The 21,068-nt window shown below is 48.5% G+C and overlaps 1 protein-coding gene across 4 annotated transcripts; it reads right to left on the minus strand.

The window, feature by feature from the left end:
* Positions 1–1,085: 1,085 nt before the first annotated feature.
* On the minus strand, positions 1,086–18,852 carry grhl3 (grainyhead-like transcription factor 3). 4 transcript variants are annotated; one of them, XM_035408506.1, is made up of 16 exons: positions 18,722–18,852; positions 15,222–15,399; positions 14,946–15,010; positions 13,808–14,099; positions 13,280–13,368; positions 12,852–13,008; positions 11,852–11,963; positions 11,461–11,555; positions 9,273–9,431; positions 7,976–8,054; positions 6,667–6,806; positions 5,094–5,125; positions 4,663–4,763; positions 4,399–4,484; positions 3,857–3,921; positions 1,086–2,259 (listed from the first exon to the last, which is right to left on the minus strand). In XM_035408506.1, the coding sequence occupies exons 1-16, from the start codon at positions 18,736–18,738 to the stop codon at positions 2,145–2,147; spliced, it is 1,782 nt and encodes a 593-aa protein (XP_035264397.1). In that variant the 5' UTR covers positions 18,739–18,852; the 3' UTR covers positions 1,086–2,144. The 4 variants fall into 4 exon arrangements, with proteins under 4 accessions (XP_035264397.1, XP_035264389.1, XP_035264381.1 ...); XM_035408498.1 differs by having other exon boundaries at positions 5,094–5,128; XM_035408490.1 differs by having other exon boundaries at positions 13,229–13,368.
* Positions 18,853–21,068: the final 2,216 nt, after the last annotated feature.

Genomic DNA, 21,068 nt, shown 5'->3' on the forward strand with positions numbered 1-21,068 from the left:
GTAAAACCAAGAGAAGAAGGCACCACAACCACACCGCCCCCTCACAGCAGTTTTTCTCCTAAAATAAGAAAATTAATTTTATATTGGCTCATATTTACCAGCTTGTATACAACCAAGACCAGGTTAAAACCTAGTACATGGCTGGACCTAACACACGTGATCCAGCCAATGGTGTAGCTTCATAACTCATTACATTACATTACAGGCATTTGGCAGACGCTCTTATCCAGAGCGACGTACAACAAAGTGTATAACCATAACCAGGAACAAGTGTGCTGAAAACTCTAGAGGGAAGTACAGGTCCAAGTGCAGGAAGCGATCGCGTAGTTTAACTTGGACCCTGTAGGATAATCTGATCAACACAAACAAAAGCAGCAACAAAGCAGTCTATGGAAATAATACAAGCAATAATTGAGTAGGCCCAAGTGCAATAATTAAAATAAACTAAGATAAACAGCTTACCTAGCTACAAACCTAAGCTTACATAGTCAATTAGAGACTACAGGAAGGTATGGGGAGAGGTGCAGCCTGAAGAGGTGAGTCTTCAGTCGTCGCTTGAAGGTGATCAGGGTCTCAGCTGTTCTGACCTCCACGGGAAGGTCATTCCACCATTGTGGAGCCAAAACAGACAGGAGATGTGACCGGGAAGCGCAAGTGCAAAGATGGGGGAGGTGCCAGGTGTCCGGAGGTAGCGGAGTGGAGGGGTCTGGCTGGCATGTAGGGTTTGAAGATCTTATGGAGGTATACTGGGGCTGATCCCTTGACTGCCTGGTATGCTAGGACCAATGTTTTGAATTTGATGCGAGCCATGACAGGCAGCCAGTGGGGGGGTAGTGAGGAGAGGGGTGACGTGGGAGTGTCTGGGGTGTCTGAACTCGGCCGACCGATGGTGTAACTTCATCGCTCACTCAGTCACAAACATTCACGTTTGTAGGGCTGGCCCCGCTGTTGCGGTCCAGCCAAAAAGGGATGAATGAAGTGACTACAAGAAACATAATTGTTTTAATTTTATTTTCTTTAAAAAAAAAAAAAAACAGGCACATTGTCAGTAAAAAAAAAAAAAAAAAAAAAAAAAAACAACAAACAGCTTTGGCAACACAATACAATACAGAGATACAAAAGCGTTGAAATGTTGTGAAGTCCCATTTGAAGAGCAGGCCTAAACCTTCAGCGAATAAAACTCAGCGATGGATCTTGAACGGGGCCCCCGGTAAAAGTAATCTCAGTGGTTCACTTTCTTTGCGGTTGTCATGAACTGGAGGGGCGGCCACGCCGCGGGCGGTGGCCGGAGCCGTCGCGAGCGGCGCTACGAAACAAAGCCCGAAATGTTTGCTCGCGGGCCCTCGACCGAGTTTGAGCGAAGGAACGCTGCCGAGGTGCAGGCTTCCAGAAGGAAATGTGTGACTTTGCGTCTAAAAAGCCTCTTGTTGGCTGATTTTAGATCTGAAAATGACAGGCTAGCAACAAAATCGGCAGTGTTAAGCCAGTAAAAAAAAAAAAAAAAAATCATATACAAGCCTCTAATGGGAGATACTACAGTGTAAAAGAAATGTTCATCACACAAGTCGTAAGCAACCTCACCATTCCCAACACTTTGTTTTTCTATGAATATGTTTTGCAAAAAAAAAAAAAAAAGAAATGAAAAGTATTTTAAGCAGCGAGAATGGCAGCTTGAAAAGGGAATGACGCGATAACGTACACTTTTGGCTAATTTGAAATAGCAATAGCTCCCAGCAAGACATCAGTTCATCTGCTTGTCCGCTGGCAAAACAGCTCCCTGTGCTCATGATAATTAAGTCTATTTACATAAAATATTTACAGCATATTAATCATAAATGCTTTCACGTTATAAAATATTTGTTACCCCCCCAAAAAAAAGAATAATTATAAAATATCAAAAGGGGCTATTAGATGAGATATATACAGTGGCAATGGTTAGCATCTGTTTGAAAGCCCGGCTCTGGTGCTGAGCTGGTCCTCTGGTCAGGTTCTGGAATTCCGCGGGCACTTCGACAGGCCTAGGGTCCAGTCCGATTGGACATCTGACGCCGGAGTGACAGTGCTTTTTAAAAAGTTTTGAAATTCGGCAGGTAGGCTCGGACCCCCACGGAACTCCTCTGGGGTCCCAGTGGCCTGGACCCCAATTACAACTCGGTGAGAGTGACCTGAAACTGCCCCATGGCCTCCGAGACCTCCATCAGGAAGGCGGAATGGTTGCTGTAGTGTTCGATGATGTTGTCGTCCATGTTGACGAAAATCCTGAGGAGACACAAGCGACAGGGAGAGGGGAAGTTAACGCTACGTCCCGCTCCGAAGGGACTGTCCTGCTCACATTCATTTGCACAAAATCTGCTCAGTAAACAACATACAGTGAACACCAGAAGCACTGAGTGTGAACTTAAGACAGTGATGACATCGACTGTCTTCTAACTCGCAGTGATTGTTCGCCTTCGGCGCTGTTTTGGCACGGCTGTGATGGTTGATGATGTTCTTTCAGGAGCTTTAGAACATTGCTCCTTTTGGATTCTCCTACAGCTGAGAGAGGACCTGTGCACTTAGCCTGAAAAATCTTACATTTAATTATCTGGAGACTGAGCAAATAGGTTGTTGGGCTCGTTTGGGCTCGTTTGATGTTAGCGTTTACGGTTGACGGCAGGACCTTCACTGTGAGGGCAAGCGTGAAGACACCTCACCGCCCAAAAAAAAAAAAAACGAAACAAGAAAAATTCTCTTCATCAGAGCCGTGTTATTTGTGTTGCTAATGAGCGAGCTGCCAAACTCCGTCTCTGCCCGAGGGAAGAGGATGACTTAAAGAACGAGAAAATGTCACGGAACCTGTAAGTTTCCTCTTCAGGATGTCATCAGAGCCATCGCCCTCAACGTACCCCCCTCCCCCCCCCCCCCCCCCCCGGGATATTTTAACACCAGTCAAGCGTACAGGTTCTCCTGCAAGTCATGGTGACTAGGCACCAGATGTGATTCGTGATCAACTCAAATTTCGGTTCTTTTCCATTCCCTCTCTCCGAATTTAGAACATTTTTGTTGCCTGGTGATCTGCACCCGCTTTCTTTATAAACAGTCCTACGCGTTCCTTTTAAAAAAAAAAAAAAAACCCCTGATCCACCCATTCGCCTGTGGGGCCTGCGAAGAACCAAAAGCAGAGCAGGGGAACTTGCACGGAACGTGGTGCGCCAGATCTGCTTCAGTGTCTTATACTCCCTGCTTTCAGTCTAATATTTGTGTATCTGCACAGAAGCCCCCCCCCCTCCCCCCCACCCCCCCACCCCCCCTCCTCCCGGTCAGCACAATGCAAACGGCCCATGATCCTTTGCTCAATAGGATGGCGCCCTCGCTATCGAATCAGAGCCATCGGCCATTATCAGAATGGGCGATCTCTTTCCGCCGTGAGGGCGCGCACATAAACCGACGCAAGCCGCGAGGACTTCCTGGTGCTCGTCTGCTCATCAGATCGGCGGAACGCAAATAAGAAAAACAATCGTGTGACTCATCCCGCCTTAAGTTTTGAAACTCCTCTCTGTTGTTTTTTTTTTTTTTTTTTTTTTTTTTTTTTTTTGAAAGGTGCAATTATCACATTCCTCGAGATCCTGCAGCGCCTCCCCTGCCCACAGGTTTATCCGCTTCGCCCTCCGCTTCCCCCCTGCAGGCTGGGCTGACATGAGATTAGCTTCTTCTTCCAACAGGTTCGTGGAGCGGGGTCGCCCTAACCAGGGGGCCGTATTTTCGAAGATGCCTGTCCTCCCCTGAACGGGGCCGCTCGTTCCAATCGCAGCGAACGACGACAACAGCCCCGCCTCACCGCGCATGGAAATGGGATGGGATTTTTTTTCGCTCTTACCCTCTTTTGCATTTCTTGTAGATCTTCCCGATTGTCTCCTCTTGCAGGTTGTACTTTTCTGAAATCTGTTGGTTTTGGAGGGAAAACAAAGAAGAGAAGAAAGGCGTCGATATTAGCGTCAAGCCAACGGCGGCGGTAACCCTCCTATAGGCTACCGGCCACTGTGACATCACAATCACCAAACACCCCCGTGCTATTAATACTGTAGCTTATTCTTCTGCCTAGTTTGTTTTGTAGAGCTTAGGTCAGAATGGTGTTCACTGTGTGAACTGTGTTCTTGGCTAGAAACAGCTGTACAAAATAAGTATTGTACCTTACTGAACCTGCGTTTAGCAGTTGTCTATGACCATGAAATGCACTTTTTGTACGTCGCTTTGGATAAAAGCGTCTGCCAAATGAATGTAATGTAATGTAATGTAATGTAATGACGTGAGAGTGCCTCGGAAATGAACAGCTGCCAGGCTGTTGGCGAAATCCTCCACGAACGGTTAAAAACAATGGGGGATCGGGGGGTGTGGAGGGGAGGTGGATGGGATGCTTACCGCCATCTTGAGCCCTTTGAGAGTGGGCGAGCTGAGCATGAGGGCGTCGAACACCTCCTCGGCCTCGGTCCGCACGTACAGAAGGACTGCGGGGGGGGGGGGAGAAGGACAGAGGTTAGCCCCTGGCGTGTGGGGGTGCGGAACAAAAAAGGAAACGACGGTTGTTTATCGCTGATATTGGGCCCGAGACTGGCGCAGGAAATAACCCCCCCCCACCCCCACCCCACCCTCCCACCCATCCCATCCGCTCTGTCCCGCCCTTACCTCTCTGCTGCTCCTCCTGCCGGGGGTGCTTCGCGGCTGGGGGGCTGCACTGCTCCCCGTTCTCAGGGTAAGGGGGGCAGATTCTCCTTTTCAGTGAGTTCCTGGAAAAAAAGATGACAAAAACGAGACTGGTCAGCCATGGCCTCACGATGAAACAAACATTTTAAAGCAGGCTATCGCAGCTCTTGTCGCAGAATGAAAGCAAGCCGTATTTCAAATGAAAACTGCCAACAGCATCTCGCTGTTGGAATTTCCTTTGTGCCCAAGCCACTCCACACAAAGACTGAGCAAATCACAGGACATTAACTGACATTGTCAAAACAGGTCCTCGTGGACAGTAACTGTACGCTTACAATATGTAACATCAATGTACATACATATGTGAGCATATGCATTCGAGTGTTTAACGGTGGAGACGAAAAGATCGTTACCTTTCAGCGTCCTCCAGAGTCACAGGGGGGTTCTGCTGTCATGGAAACGGGAGAGAAAGACACGGTCAGAGATGTAATGGGTTTGCGACACGGCCTCTTCACAGAGAAGAGAGCACACGCACACACACACGCGCACACACACACACACACGCACACACACACACACACACACACGAAAGTCAGGGGTGAGCCACCTCCCGCCACTCGCATTATGCAACCTTCCTGCGTCAGGGCTCAGGTGTTGCGAAAGTCGAGCGGCCCAATACCTCTATGGTATGTTCGCTCGGTGCGCCGAGCCCTCAAATTCAAACCCGTATATATTTGCCCCTATTCCCCCCCCCCCCAAATCATGTGTGTCTAAACCTTCATACGTGAAACAAAAATTATTATTATTGTTTATTTTGTGGTGTGGGTGTGGGGCGTGGGGACATTGAGGAATGTGTGTATCTTCTTCTTCTTCTCTCTCTTTGATATGAGCCTTGTCGTGGTGACAGTGTCTGGCCCTGGAGGACAGCAGAGGGCTTTGAGCCTCACTAAGAAACAGAAGACACCTGCAGGACAGCTTTTACCTAACGCCCTCAGGCCCAAAAAGCCCCCCATCCCCACCCCCACCACGCCCCTTTCCCTGCACAGCCATCATTACCCCCCCTTACAGTCCTGCACTAAATTCTTCTCTGCAACTACAATGAAGAGGAGAGATAACCAAGGTGGTGTGCTGGAATGCAGTCCTTATCACACAGGTGAGTTACACACGCACTGCCCCCCCCCTACCTCCCACCCTCCCTGCGCCGCCCCCTCCCCCTCCTCCAAAATTTCCAGACTGTGGGAAACTGGCCTGCCCAAACAACACTCCACTCCACTTTCTGTCAGCGAGTCTGAAAAGCACCTCTTCAGCACTGTGTGATGAGACAGCGCGGGGACTCCTAAGTGTCGTGTGTGTGTGTGTGTGTGTGAGTGTGTGCGCGTGCGTGTGTGTGCGTGCGTGCGTGTGTGTGTGAGTGCGTGTGTGTGTGTGTGCGGGTGTGTGTGTGTGTGTGTGTGTGTGTGTGTGTGTGTGTGTGTGTGCGTGTGTGTGTGTGTGTGTGTGTGCGTGTGTGTGTGTGTGCGTGTGTGTGTGTGTGTGTGTGTGCGTGTGTGTGTGTGTGCGTGTGTGTGCGCGCGCACGCTGCTTTAATCTGAGCTCTGACAGGTTAATCTCTGCTGCAGTCAGACTCCATGGCCCCACTTGAGTTTCATACTGAGGAAATTCAACAGCGTGCCAAAAAAGAAAAAAACCTTCTGCCTCTCTTCTGATCTGAGAAAGTGCTTTTCCTCTCATCCCAGACTCGTTCCACGTCCCGTCCCCTCCCTCCTTTCATTCCTTCCCACACTATTTTTTCCCACACTTTTTCCCAACTTTTTTTTTTTTCCCCCTCCTTTCATTACTTTCTAAACACCCCCCCAGGGGTCATAAGGATATGGATATGACTCAACATCCCAGACTCCTGGGAGAGAGAGGGAGGGAAGAAGGGAGGGAGAGCGAGAGATGGGGGGGGGTTGGGGGGGGGGGGGGTTGGGAGGAGGAGAAACGTACCAGGCCAAAGCGCTGCATGTTGGAGAAGTGCACCTCGGGGATGAACAGCACAGGTTGGGTCACCAGGTCATCCAGGGCTTTGAAGTACGTGCAGTCGCCTCCGATAGAGCTGGACACCACTGACTGCTTACTGCTGGAATCTGTCAAAGGGGGAAGAGGGCGGGGGGTTAGTCAATCAATCAATCAATCTGTCCACTATTTATAATTAAGTTGGCACAGAGCACTCTGCAGAGGTCCTCGGTCCATCGTTTAAGAACCACGTGTCTGAAGTCTGCCTGAAATGCCTGTAATGATGTTGGGCGCAGATTTGGACTTAAAGGGGACAGGTGTTTTTTTTGTTTTCTAGCGGCCATCGTCAGAAAGTGTCGTCTTCAATAAAAGATTGATTGTGCGGTCATCTGTAGAGCCTGGATCGACTGCCGTTTTCGGTTCAGAAAAATAAACTAAACTGAACATTATGGGCTTTTATCAGTTCACAGGTTTCTCTTCTGAACGCTCGGAACTGAAAGCGGAATTGCTTCCAGCCCTGGTCGTCTGCGAGGTTCCCGCAACTTTGGGGACCCACAGAGCGGGGCGTCCCGGTTAAAGGAGACGGGCCTGGAAGAGGAACGAGAGCCAGACTCGTGGAAAGACAGGCTCCGATGTGTCGAAGGCAGTGATTACTGTCTGGATTAGGTTACAGTCTGGTTTCGCTCGGAGGGCTCGGCGCAGCTCGCTTAACCGCTCAGAAGAGCGACAACTCGGACCCGAGAGGCGCACTTCAACAGCTCGCTAATCCACAGGTCTCATCTGGTCTTTTGCAGAGGCCCTTTTCAAAAAGGTTTCCTTGGGAATGCCTTGCAGTGCACAGCGCATGAGCACCGGCAAGCTCTGCAGCCTGCCTGCTTCCTCAGAATAAAAATAAATAAATACTGCAGAAATTTGTCTGTAAGAAAATACACCAATAAATATTTGTGGCTTTGTATGCCTGACACTCAAGTTTGTGACTCAATCAATTGCTTGGGTCTAGGAACCACACTTTTTTAAGTTTAAAGTTTTTTAAGGTATTCACCTTCCAAAGGTGGTGTTTTGTTCAACACACTGTACTTTCTTGAGCATTTAGTCGAAGAAACACGCCCCTTTTTATGAGCAAGAACAAAATGAACAACCAGGTTTTGTTCAGAAGTAATCGCTCTTTGATTCTTGCATTCAGCCTCATTATTGATGAATAATTATTAAGTGACGTTTCATTTCTTTTCTCATCGGCAGAGATGAGCCGTGCTTATGTTAAGAAGGCAGTGACGTCACACGAGGAAATGGGGCAACTTACTGTTGTTGCTGCTGTCGCTGCTCTTGACCCTCCTTTTCACCCGTTTCCTCTCTTCGTCCCTCATCTTCCTCTCCGCACCCTGGTGGGTAGAAGCATTGCATGGGAGTCAGCAAAATGATGGGGTCAGAACTGCGATTTCACGAAACCTTTTAAACACCGTGTGCCACTTGTATTCTGCGCAACGGTAAAACGCCCACTAAACTTTTCTCTTTTTTTAAAGGGATACACGACTGTCTTTGTTAGCATCGTGTCTGGCTGAACACGCCTCGAGACGTTTTCCAAAGGTCGCGAGCAGCCAATTAAATAAGTCACTCGGAGGCCAGTTTACAGGAATGTCCCAGAACATTTACTGTCATGAAGTGCAATGAGAATCAACCCAGAGGACAAATACCTGGTCTTCAGAAAGTACAGGAATTGTGGGTAATTACCACCGCAATTTCATAGATTTTGTACTTGTCTGAAAGACAACAGTGGCAACTGGACTAAACCAAAACTACAACCAGCTTGCTGGTTTGTTTGCAGCATTATACACTCAGTAATGCTTTTATTTTTATATTATTACTATTGTTATTATTTTCTGTGGTTTTTAAGAACGATTATGTGCGTGCGGAATAGCAGTTCAATGTTTTACTTGAGAGTAGCGTGTTTCTGGCTGTAAAGGTTGAGTCAGTACAGCACGCGGTAAAAAAATATAAATAAATAAAATCCCAATGGCGCACTCCGTAACGTTCTTCAATCACAGAAGAGCCCTTTCTCTTTGCCGGAAAAAAAACCGGTCGAGCGCAGTATGTCAAAACAGCGCGAGGTGCAGACACTCCGGTGAGACAGGTGAGGTCAAACAGATGGGAGAGATTAGTTCAGCGCTGTCGACGCTGCCACCAGCTCGGCGCTGTCAGTTATCTGATACAGGGGCAAGGTCGTCACGGCTGCTACACTCGTCATTTCTACTCAGTACAGGGTAGATTGGGATGTAGTAGACAGCGTTGGTGGGTTAAAAAAAAATCTATATACTGTATATATTTTATAACTGAGCTGCGCTGATTTGGAGTCGCTTTTGCAGCGACGCCGCCCGTTTCCGCAGACGTATCAGATACCGGAATACGGCAACGGTTGAGAGAAAATAGATTGGGCCATGTTTTTTTTTTTTTTTTTTAAACCCGGTAACACTCAAATACAAATACACAGGATGTGAATAGCTGGTTATTGTAGTTGTTTGCACTTCAACTTCCAGCTCATCACCCCATGAAATAGTAACAGAGACATAGCCTGTGTGGGATTGGGGGGGTGGGGTGCTCACCTTGTCGCAGAACACTTTGACCTGGCAGGCCGCCCGGTGGATCAGCCTGTTGCTTCCCGTGCTGTAGTCATAGGTGTCGATCTGAAGGTTCAGGGGGAGACCCTTCACCCCCTTCTGTGCGGAGAAGTCTGTGCTCAGCGAGTTAATGCCGATGTACACCTGAGAAAGACAGTACCATGACAGACGGTGAGACGCACGGTGGCGGGCGAGACACACTGCCACCTAGAGGCCGGAAACGGAAGGGCGCCAGGCGGTTTGTTTTGGCACAACCGAAGGCTGCCGCATCGCGTCGATTTGCCGCCGCCACTTAAGTCGCGAACAGAGAGTGGCATGCCAAACCGCACCCGCTAATTGGGCAGTAAAGTTTCACCTGCGCAGGATGATGACTGTACTACAGATTTCCTCATTAAGGTACAATTAATTGGCAGGCTGGGGCTTGTCTAAGTTTGGGAAAGGAAAGAGTGAACTGGGTGGGCATTTGAAAGGAAAACAAACGCCTTGATTTATACACCCAGTTAATTTCTTTTTTTTTTTAAACATTTAATTTCAGAGCTGCTGGTCTGTAGCGTATAATGGGCTGGTGACTGGCCTCGTAACTCTGAGGTTGCAGGTTTGATTCCCAGGTGACGCACTGCTGTTGCCCCCTTGGGCAAAGGCACTGGACCCAAGTTACTTAAAGTAAAATATGGATCTTATGTGAGAGAATGTAAGAGCTGTGTAAGTCACTCTGTATAAAAGGCCCTGCTAAACAGCTAAAGTAAATGTAAAAAAAAGCATTATTAGTATTATTATCATCGTATTATTTCTGCAGTGTTTTGGATGCCCAGGCTCTCTGCCCTTACAGTGTTTGGCGCCTCTGTCTGTGACCCCCCCCCCTTGCCCCCCCCCCCCTTCCCTCGCTTCTTTGAAATGTACGCCATGTTCTTCCCCTGCAACCCTGTGAGAGAAGTTGGCCGGAGGCCGGGGAGCAGCTTCCTGTTCCTACGCCTACGATAAGACGGGAGGCAGGTGCCTTCAGTGAACATGGAGCGTGACTCCACCACCCCTGGCCCTGCCCTCACCCTCCCTCCCGGCACCCACCCCCCCCCCCCCTTCTAAAAATCGCATTCACATGAACATATGCTTTACTGGAACAATTGTTCAAGGCGTTCAACTTGCAGTGATGCTCAAACAGGCGCTGCCACCAATTAACAAAAATAAATGGACACGTTTATAAAATTACGACTGGGCTTAAATATATGTTTATAAAATGACAACAACGTTGAATAAAAAAGTCTGACTGTACATAATAAGTACAGCACTAATAATGCTAGTAATAATAGTTATATGAAGAAGGTGATAATCTCTCTGTCTTCCTCTCTCCCCCTCTCTCTCCATCCCTCTCTCTCTCTCTCTCTCATCCCCCTCTCTCTCTCTCTCCGCCTCTCTCTCTCCCCTTTCCACCCTTGCTCTCTCCCCTCTCTCTCCCCCCCTCGCTCTCTCCCCTCCTCTCTCTCTCTCTCTCTCTTTCTCTCTCTCTCTCTCTCCTCCCCCCTCCCTCGCCCTGCTCCCAGTTTCGCTGTCCCGCCCCTGAGACGCCCTGGGGGCGAGCGGAGGATCAGATTGAGTGCTGTGGTGACAGGCCCCCGGGGCAGGTGCATGCCTAGGATTCCGCTCTCCTGGTGACGGGCGGGCGGGCGGGCGGGCGAGCGAGCGAGCGGGGCGAGTGAGCGGGGCGGGCGAGCGGGCCGAGGGCGGGCCGAGGGTGCGATTATGACACCATCGCCCTGCTTTCAGGGAAACGCAGGACTCTGCCGGGTAAACACGCAGGGCGTGTGCGCATAGCGAAGAACCTGCCTGACACGCAGCGTGTGTGTGTGTGCGTGTGTGTGTGTGTGTGTGTGTGTGTGTCTGTGTGTGTGTGTGTGTGTGTGTGTCTGTGTATGTGTGTGTGCGTGTGTGTATGTGTGTGTGTGTGTGAGAGTGTGTGTGTGTGCGTGTGAGTGTGTGTGTGTATGTGCCTGAGTCTGTGTCTGTGTGCGTGTGTGTGTGTGCGTGTGTGTGTGCCTGAGTCTGTGTCTGTGTGCGCGTGTGTGTGCGTGCATTTGTACGTGTGTGTTACTCGTACTTCTGACATCAAATCAAAGCCCGCCCCCCTCCCCACCAGCTGCCCCCCCGGTTGGCTCCTGGTCCTCTCGGGAGGCCTCACCTTGGCTTCCTCATTGGTGTTCCAGATGAAGGACAGGGCGTTGAAGGCCACTTCCTCCACGTTGCTGATGCCGCTCAGGACCTCCTTGTAGTCCGCTAGGAGGGAAAAAGAGCCGTTAATTGTCCGTTAGGTTCAAAAATGGCCGTGGATTTTTAACATTTTTTTAATTTAAAAAAAAAATTTTAGCAATAGGAAATGGTATTCGGCCGTATACAGTGAGGACGTTGTCGCTGCTCATCAGATTTAGACTCAGTGTCATTGTTTTACTTGTTTGTTGCTGCTGTGATGGGTAATTCGATAGCTTTTTTTTTTTTGTTGTTGTCGTTGACGCTTTGCAAACGCGAGGTCCCGTCAGTGTGACGGGGTGAGGGAGGCGGCCGCTGCTCCTTACCGATGTCGATCACCCTCTGCTTGATGGTGGGCTGCCGGGCGTGCCAGTGGTTCCAGCACTTGAGCTGGACCTCGGCGTTCTTGTCGTTCTCGAACACTGCCATGATCACCGTCTGGAGAGATGGAGGGAGGGAGAGGGAAAAAAAGGGAAGAAGGGGGTGGGAAGAGATAGAGTGGGAGAATGGAGAGAGAGAGAGAGAGAGAGAGAGAATGAAATGGCGAGGGACAGAGATAGATGAGAGAGAGAGAGAGAGGGAGAGTTGAAGGGAGAGAGAAAAAAAGCATAGGAATGGATGAAGAGATTGAAAGAGAAGGAGAATGGAGAGAGAGAAAGCGACAGAGAGAGAGAGAAGAGGTGTTATTTAAATTGAGCACATATGAACTGCGTGCCATTGGCTTTGACACTGGGTTCATTAATCACTGTGATTCGCCCTTGTGTTTGGGTCTTAGCCGTGTGCCAGTTCGGTGTGTGTTCCTTTCTCTACCTCACAAAGGGGAGCTGTCACTGGCAGGCAGTGCATCTCCTCCCTTCCTGATAAAAAAAGAAAAGAAAAGAAAGAAAGAAAGAAAGAAAGAAAGAAAGAAAGAAAGAAAAAATAGAAAGAGCCACGCACGGCCCAGGGACCAGGGAGCGACATGGCAACGGCAACACTGACCCAGCGCAGACCCACTCCAAACACCTCCTCACAAACTGGAGAACGGAAGGAGCTCCCATCAGGAGAGAAGAGAGAGGGAGAGAGAGAGACAGAGAGAGAGAGGGAGAGATGAGAGAGAGAGAGAAAGAAAGAGAGTAATCTAGTCTACTCTTATCTAGTAGGCGCTACGGCATTTTTAAACCGCTTTTTTTTTAACTGAAAGGAAGCCTGCATTCTTTTAGCAGGAACTGGGGGCTTCACGTGAGCCTGCAGGAAGCCGCCGCTTCGGGAAATAAAAAGTGGTCGGTATCCCCCCTGTTGTGATGTCATCAGCGTGCGACGGGGTTGGTCCGGGGCGAGACCCACCTTGACTTTGCTGGAGGAGAGTCCGGCGGCGCTGTCGGCCCCCATGCCCTGCAGGGTGATGGGGTAGAACTGGCCCTTGTTCAGGTAGACCATGGGCATTTCGGTGGTCTTGTGCTGCGAGGCTCGTGGAGCGCCCAGGATGAACTGAAAGTCGTTCCTGCCGGACGGAGGAATATCGGGGGGGGGGGGGGGGGAGAGGGAGAGAGGGGGGGTTAGCTTCCTAATCTCCAGTCAGCTAAGGCAAGCGAGACTGCTGCTACCACCTCAGTTACCGGACTTGTCTTACGACGATCTCGTTTAAACAAAAGTTTAAAAAAAATAAATAAATAAAAATAAAATAAATACGTTTTTGATCGAAAAAGAGGGGTGTAAATTACCATGTAGGCACGCAGTGAACAGTGCTGTTCGGGACGTCCTGCGGTGCGTACCTGTATCTGTCCGGGGGGGAGTTTGTGTAGGAGTCCGAGTACACCGGACTGGTCTGCTCGACGAGGAGAGGGTCACTGTAGGGCAGGGACTGTTTTGGGGGAAGAAAGAGACTGTCATGAGGAGAGGGAAAGAGAGAGAGAGAGAGAGGAACCTAAGAAGCACACACTACTCATCCTTAACTTGAGAAAGTGAAGCATCTTTCAGTACATTCATTGTGTTATCAGCAGATCCCTTCACCTTCTCTTTTTTTTTTTTTGGCTATAATATCCATTTTTGTTCCAGCTTGATACACACTGAGATTTGAACCTGCAGCCCCCCACGAGTTGAGCTGCGAGCAACCCAAGTTCCTCCACTTCACATAATAATGGAATAATCTGTTTTTTTTTTTTTTTTTTGTAAATCGCTGTAACACGATCTAATCAGTGCGCGGGGATCTAATCTTTAACGTCAGGAAGATGGCTAACGGCTAACGGTTGGCTCGCGATCGCTCGGGGAGGAGGGGGGACGGGGGGAGAAGGGGGCTGTACCTCGGGCCTGGCCTCCATGTAGCCGGTGTCGCTCGCCCACTTCTGCTGCGCGGGCGGGGAGAGGATGACGTCGAACAGGTGGTTGATGGTGTGACGGTCGTAGGCCTCGGCGCCGGGCACGATGAAGTCGTCCTGGTGGGCGCCGTGCTTGGGCGGGCACAGGGGCGCCAGCTTCTTGTTCAGGTCCAGCGCCTCCTGTGGCTGGGAGGTGGACATGCTCTCGGACAGCAGCTTCATGATGTGGGTGGGGCTCTCCAGGGCCGCCAGGTCCGGCAGGGTGGTGCTCAGGCTCCTGACGGGGACACGGGCGAGGGAGAAAATGGCCGTCAGGTGTGTTGTCCTCAGGCTAATGCTAATTGCTAATCTCTTTTATAATCGAGGCGTAATTTGTCTCCTCATTGTAGCTCATAAATAAAACTCCAGCTGAGTTTTAATTGTTGCGCAAATGTGTGTTCCGGTTTTTTTCTTTCTTTTTTCTTTGCTTTTTTGTTCTTTTTAAAAAATAAAAAAAAATCACAAGACAAGTGTGTTTAACCGGGTTGAGGATTTGTGGTGGAAACCTTGAGAAACCTGTGAGGATAGTATCTAATCCCATTTCATTCATTCACTCTTCTCTGTCGGCTTTACCTAAGGAGAAACAGCAAGCCCAACCAAAGACCCATTCTTCCCAAAACAAAGATCCCTCACTCAGAAGCAGGCTAATTTCTGCAGTGACTCATAGATTGAGGCGCAAGATGAGGTGTACCATCTCTTAATCCCCTTCTCTGTGTGTAAAGTTTGGATTGTCCTGTCACCTGAATGTGACCTCTGCAAAGCCCTTGCTTTCTGCAGCTCAGTTCGAGGAGGGTGGAGGGTGGGAACCAGTCTTGACACACACACGCACACACACACACACATGTGCACACCCACACACACACATACACACACACACATGTGACGCCCGCACACACACACACACACAGACACGTGTATGTGCACACGCGCACACACACACACACACACGCACACAGCTGTTCGGCTACCCACTCCTGTTCCTCTGAACAGCTCATGCATCTTGCTTTTCTGCCCAATCGAACCCTGAGACAGGCCATTGTGGCGCAGGAGCCCTGAGCAAACAGACAGCGTGAGGCTTCCTTACCTCTCCAGGGGCTTGTACACGCTGCTGCTGCGGCCACAGGCCACCATCTTCTGGTCTTTCTGGGTCTTAAGACGGCGTGAAAAGAAAGACATTCGTCAATATCACAAAATCATTTCGCATTTTTCCTGATTGTTGAAAACATGTGTTTGCTTAAAGGGCCGCTCCCCCTCCCCCACCCCCCCCCCCCCCCCCATGCCATTCGAAGATGTTTTTGGCCAGACGGGCCTTGGGCCTTTTTTTTTTTTCCGGGTGTGATGTCATCGGACGTGTCGCTACCTTGAAAGGGTCGCAGAGCAGGGAGATGGCGGTGACGTCGTCCTCGCTGCTCAGCCGGGCCCGGGTCCGGTCCGGCTCCGTCACGGACCCGTCGACGTACGACTTCCAGGTGTCCATGGCGTAGCTGTCGTAGAAACGCTGCGTGTTGTAGCTCTCGTTTTGCAGAACCATCAGAGATCTGTGGGGTGGGAGGGAAGTCAGTGATTATCGCTGCTGCGTTACATACATTTACATACATGTTTTAATTATTTGGTTTTTTTATAAAAAATCTTTTATTTTCTGCCCAATCGGAAGATCGAGCTGGAGTTCCGATGAGACACTAGCTCCGGCCTGAGCTTCTGATTGGACAGAATGTTGTTTTTGTGGTTGCTGTTGTAATCTATGATTTTTTCTGCCCAATCAGAAGCTCTGGATGGAGTTCCAATGGGACACTAATTGTCGCTACGGCCTGGACTTACACAATCCTTTTCTTTGGCTCCCCTCAGTGACTAACACACACTTGCTTTCAAAAAAAACAAGAGTTTAGCCTCGTTCAGCAGAACTGTGAATTGCCACTTCAGCCAGGCGCAACGTAAATACATATCAAATGAATGGACAAATAAAAGTAATCATCGGGCCTTCACTGGGGTATTATTCTGAGCTGACTCAACTAAGCCTCACGGTGTTGCAGCCACCTTAAAGGAAAAAGAGAGAGAGAGAGAGAGAGAGAAGAAAGAAAAAAAAAACTGACAGTGGTGCGGTACGGGGAGCTGCGTTTTTTTTTTAAACAGCACGCCTTTCCGCGCTGTAGCCCCAGGCTACGATGGTTTCGATTGCAAAACCACAGCTTGTACAGAGAAGCTGAAAGTGTCGCCGCATCAGTGCTGGGGCAGTTTAACAGACAGCTGCGCAGCGTTTCGCTAAGCCACCCACGCACACGCAGGTACATACATACGCACACACACGCACCCACCCACACGCATACGCACGCACACGCACGTGTACGCACGCACAGGATGCTGGTTGAACGCTGATCGACTCCTTTTGCTGTTCCTAAGCCGCGTTGGGTTACGTTATATTTCAGGCGGGGGGGGGGGGGGGGGGGGGAGCGGGGGGACACATCGACTGCTTGTGATCCTGGAATATTTCTGAGGATGTGGTCTCGTAAGCCACAGACTAAAATGTTCAGTGTTCATTTTACTCAGTTAAGTTTTTTCCACAATTTAATGTTAAATAATCTGATGTAAAACGTGCTCTTTCAGAATTTAAGACTGAAATTGTTACTGACTTTACTTCAACGGAAATTAGTTCTTTTCCATAGTAGCGGCTGGGTATGAAAAAGAAAAAAAACTTGTCATCAATAGGTTCTCATTCTCAACCTCCCCTTAAGTTTTACTTAAAATCAGCAGTAAGTTTTGTCACACAGAGGTCCCTTACGTGATACGTTTATTTCATACAACATTTATTTTTATAAGCAGTTCCATGAGCTATCGGTCTCACTTCTCCGTCAAGTAATTTCTTTAAAAATCAAATTTGACCCGGAAGACCCGACCCTGGAAGACCCCGGAAGGCCCGAGCAGCCAATATATATATATATATATATATATGTTTTTTTAAAAAAAGGGAAAGAAAGAAAAAAAAGCCCGAATTGGTTTCAGGATTTGTCGCATAAGCAAACGGATGAATTTCCTGTGGGCTGGGAGCACAAAAGGGCTGGGACCTGGGGGGGGGGGGGTTTGTTTGAGCCTCTCTGGGCTACTGGGCTAATCCCCCTGTGTGTCTCCCCGCTGGGTTTGCCAAGCAAAGACGGAGCGCAAACAGAGCCCGGTTTACCCATCGCAGACACGCAGCCAGCCGCGCCGACGCAAGGGAAAAGGCACGATTTTAGGCAACTGAACACCTCGGAGGGAATGATTTAATTAGCTCCCCCCCCCTCCCCCCTTTTCCCACACACCTCACACCCCACCCCCCCGAACCCCTGCCCTTAAGGAAAAAATACCAGCATTCCTCTTAATATGTCCGAATGTATTCTCTGTTGTAGTTTCCCGAATGGGAAGAGTGCAGTAGTTTAGTGGATCTAGGTTTCCCCTTCCCCCCCGCCCCCCCCCCCCGCTGCCGCTGGTGCTGCTGTTGCTAGGCTTTCGCTCGGCCCTGTGGGGAGGCCGTGCACCTGCTCGGCGAGCGCACCTGCGACTCCTGCGAGAGAGCGCAGGTGGAATTCCGGCACAGGTGTGGGCCCTGTGAAACGGCGCCGCGGCGTCACGGCTCCGCGGCCCTTCGCCTGACCATCGAAAACCTGGTCGGCCTCGAGCTCCTCGAGCGCCTGGAAGTGACACCGTTTTGCGCGCTTCAGGTGGACTCGTGAAATCGGTGCCCCCCACCCCCCCCCCACCCCCCTTTAAATAACGCAAGAGACACAGACGTGAAACACTGTGTGCCCGATCGCCCCTGGCGGCTTCAGATGCTGCACGTAAGGCGCTAAATGCGGAGACCTTTTAAAGGTAACCCAGCCACAGGTTAGCGTGTGTGTGTGTGTGTGTGAGAGAGAGAGAGAGAGAGAGAGAGAGAGAAACGTGAGTCAGGGATCACTAACGCAGGTTTTTAGGCTTTTGCGGGCTACCCATTTCCTCTCCTGCTTTGTACACACATCCCCCAAGGACAACGTCAACACGACCCCTCAGAAGGGGGACATCTCTGAAACTCAGACGGGTCTCAATCTCAACCTCCCCCCCCCCCCCAAGCCCTCCGCTGGCTTTAAAAAAAAATTTTTTTTACTGTATTCCCAGGGAGAGAGAGAGAGAGAGAGAGAGTGGGAGAGAGAGGGAGAAAAAGCTTGGATCATCTTTCCCTATGAAAGAGCATCCTGCCTTTTTCCTGTCTTTTTTTTTTCTTTAAATCTTTGTTTAAAAAAAAAAAAAGAAAACAGGTCTCAAAGTGCACCACAGTAAAAAAAAGGAGGAAAAGAGACATCCAGCGTTACTCATATTCCCGTGATAGCCCAGGAGACATATAGCTCATCTGCCAGCTTTTTGCACTCTGCTGCTGTGTTACCCTGGAAGGATACTCAACAACGCAAAAAAAAAAAAAATGTTTTGAGCAAACTTGTCTAGTTTCGTCTTTCGCCGTGAGCCAGAGGGTGACTAAGGGACAGTTTTCCCACCCGCAGTACTGACGTACGCCGTGCACGGCACGCTCCAAACACAACACAACCAGACAGACTGTGCGTTCGCATGGATTCATTTCTGCGAGCAGAGGTAACTAATGAAATTTAAAACAGTTTAAAAAATAAAAATAAAAAAGTTTTTTAAACCATTCCCCTTCGCTACATTACTTCAAAATTCCAAAAACAGAAAAGATTTTTTTTTTAAAAAGAAAGTTTTTCAGTTTACGTTTAAAGCTCCACAACAAGCAAGAAAGGGCTCTAATAAAAATTTAAAAAATAAAAATAATAATAATAATGATTAATTGAAATAAAGAATCACCACAGTGAGCATAATAGGAAATCCGCATTGGTTACTCACTCAAACTCTTTGGTCATGACTTCTTGCAGAATCTCCAGAGATAAGTTCCTTTGGGTCCCTGTCAGTCCTGAGTGTGTGTCCAGCAGAAGGAAAGAGTGGTTTCTCCAGGGGGGGAAAGGAACGGTTTGAGTCCTACCTGCCCTGGTGCCTCTGCTTTATTTTTTTCCGCCCTGACAGGTAGATTCCCTCACTCGCGTCTGATTGGCCGGGAGCCTGGAGACAGGTGTCTTGATAGGACAGGTGCAACACCCTTAACTCTTTCAGCGACCGGGAGGATGGGACAGGACCAATCCCTGGGGAATCTTTTGGAAATGAGAGGGGGTGGGTCACTTTTTTTGCAAGTGAATCCTGAGTAATGCTCCCCGCATCTCATTAACACCTGAACCGTGAGGTGAGATTCGCTTCCAGGCAGGTGTGAATGGCTCCTTATTCACAACGAGAAACTAAAGGGGCTCATTTTTTAGGATGATGCTTTAAGATGTTAATAGTATTCGGTATCAATTTTTTGTTGTTGTGGCTTTCTCTCTTGCTCTCTTTCTATCTCTCTCGCTCTCTCTTTCTCTCTCTCTCATGTTCTGAGATGAGTGTGGTTTTGGCCTTTTCACCCCGGTGTCTTAAAACACACCCGTGAGATTGTCATCTCATATGACAGGAGCATTACTGCTGAGCTTTCTATAAGTTTCTGTTTTCTCTGCACGTTGATGCATTCTGATTAAGGACTTAGGCCTGCTAATTTTATTTCATTTTTTTTTTATTAAACAATTACAGGATCTACAGTTTCCAGCATGGGATCCTGTAATATTTTTTGTTATTGCCTTCTGGTATTGCATGAACTTTAAATAACTTTGAGAGGCAATATCACAGGATTTGTCTTTAAATGAGATGCTGTGCAATTATTTACCGTTGGAATACATTTTCTTGTGAGGATAAGTCTTGGATTTCACACTTTTGCCCAGGATTACTAAATGCAGTGCACTATTGCTCCAATAAGGCATATCTTTAAAATCTATTCCATTTTAATGCTGTTGTAGCCAATATGATGATAATAATCAAAGTAACTGAATTACATGAATTGTAAAGTGAGAATTATTCATGCAATGCAAACAAGGAAGTATGTGGATGAAGTAAAAATGTTGCGAAAGTTTCATAGACCGTTCTGAGAGCGAATAAAAACACGGGTTTCTTTCATGCAAGCACAACTGTAAAAATAAACCCCCAAACACCCAGCAAAAGCCAAACACGCATAATCCCACAGCTCTTTAAAGAACGGTGTTCTTACTTTATTTCTGGACAGAAAACTGTTTGCCTGCAGGAAGTTTTTAAATGTTCCTGTGCCAGTGAAATCATTCAAATTAAAAAGCATGTTGTAATAATAATAATAATAATTATTATTATTATTATTATTATTATTGTTGTTGTTGTTGTTGTTATTATTGTTATTATTATTTACTTATTTTCTCTTAGTCTGCAATGGATTGCTGGTGTATATGGATGGGTGTGTACATGTGTGTGTGTGTGTTTGTGCATATGTGTGTTTGTGTATGGTATGCTTAGATGAGTTTGAACGATTAAAATGTTCCAGGCAAGACCCGAGGGCCAGATTCATCTCCACTGCTGGTTGCCATGGTGCCTGCAGATAGAGTTTCACCCGTCCGCAAAGTGAGACATATATGACAGATCTAAACCCTGCACCGATGTTTGTGAATGCAAATGTAAATTTGGGGAAACTACTGGTCTTTCTCTTGGATCACTGTGTGTATGTGTGAGTGTGTGAGTGTGTGTGTCTGCAAGTCAGCGTGTGCTTATCGGTCTGTCTGCCCAGTATTTGTGTGTGTGTGTATATATATATATATATATATATATATATATATACTGTATATATGCACAGGTGCACTGAAAGTGAGTGTGTGAATATGTTTGTACATGTGTGCATGTATGTATGTATTCATATGTGTATTTACTACAGTATGTGTGTGTGTGTGTTTGTGCATGCACCCACAAACACAGTTACACACAAGCGCACAGACACATACACACAGATGCACACATACACCACACACGCACCCTACACACACATGCACACACACACACACACACACATGCACATCCAGTGAGCTGCGTGTTTCTGTGAGACCGTTTCTAATCCAATAGGAGTGTGCCGGTTGAGGTTAGCCGGGTGTCACCTGAGATCTTTTTACCTGGCCCTGGCGGTTACATTTCCTGTTCTGAGACCACGGGCCGCTGGTGCCCTTCCCCCCCCCCCCCTCCCACCGCCCCCCCATGGGTGTGTGTCTTGCAGCTCGCCCACACACCCCTACACGCAGTCGACCCTGGGGGCAAACTGGCT

This window comes from Anguilla anguilla, chromosome 1 (assembly GCF_013347855.1).
Source record: "Anguilla anguilla isolate fAngAng1 chromosome 1, fAngAng1.pri, whole genome shotgun sequence".
NCBI lineage: Eukaryota > Metazoa > Chordata > Actinopteri > Anguilliformes > Anguillidae > Anguilla > Anguilla anguilla.

Excerpts from the sequence above, each read along its gene's own strand:
- grhl3 (XM_035408481.1), bottom strand. Across the intron at positions 13,369-13,807 it reads ACATGGAGGCCAGGCCCGAG|TCCCTGCCCTACAGTGACCC; the intron begins GTACAGCCCCCT and ends CCCCCAAAACAG. Across the intron at positions 6,807-7,975 it reads CAGCGACAGCAGCAACAACA|ATTCCAGCAGTAAGCAGTCA; the intron begins GTAAGTTGCCCC and ends CCCCTTTGACAG.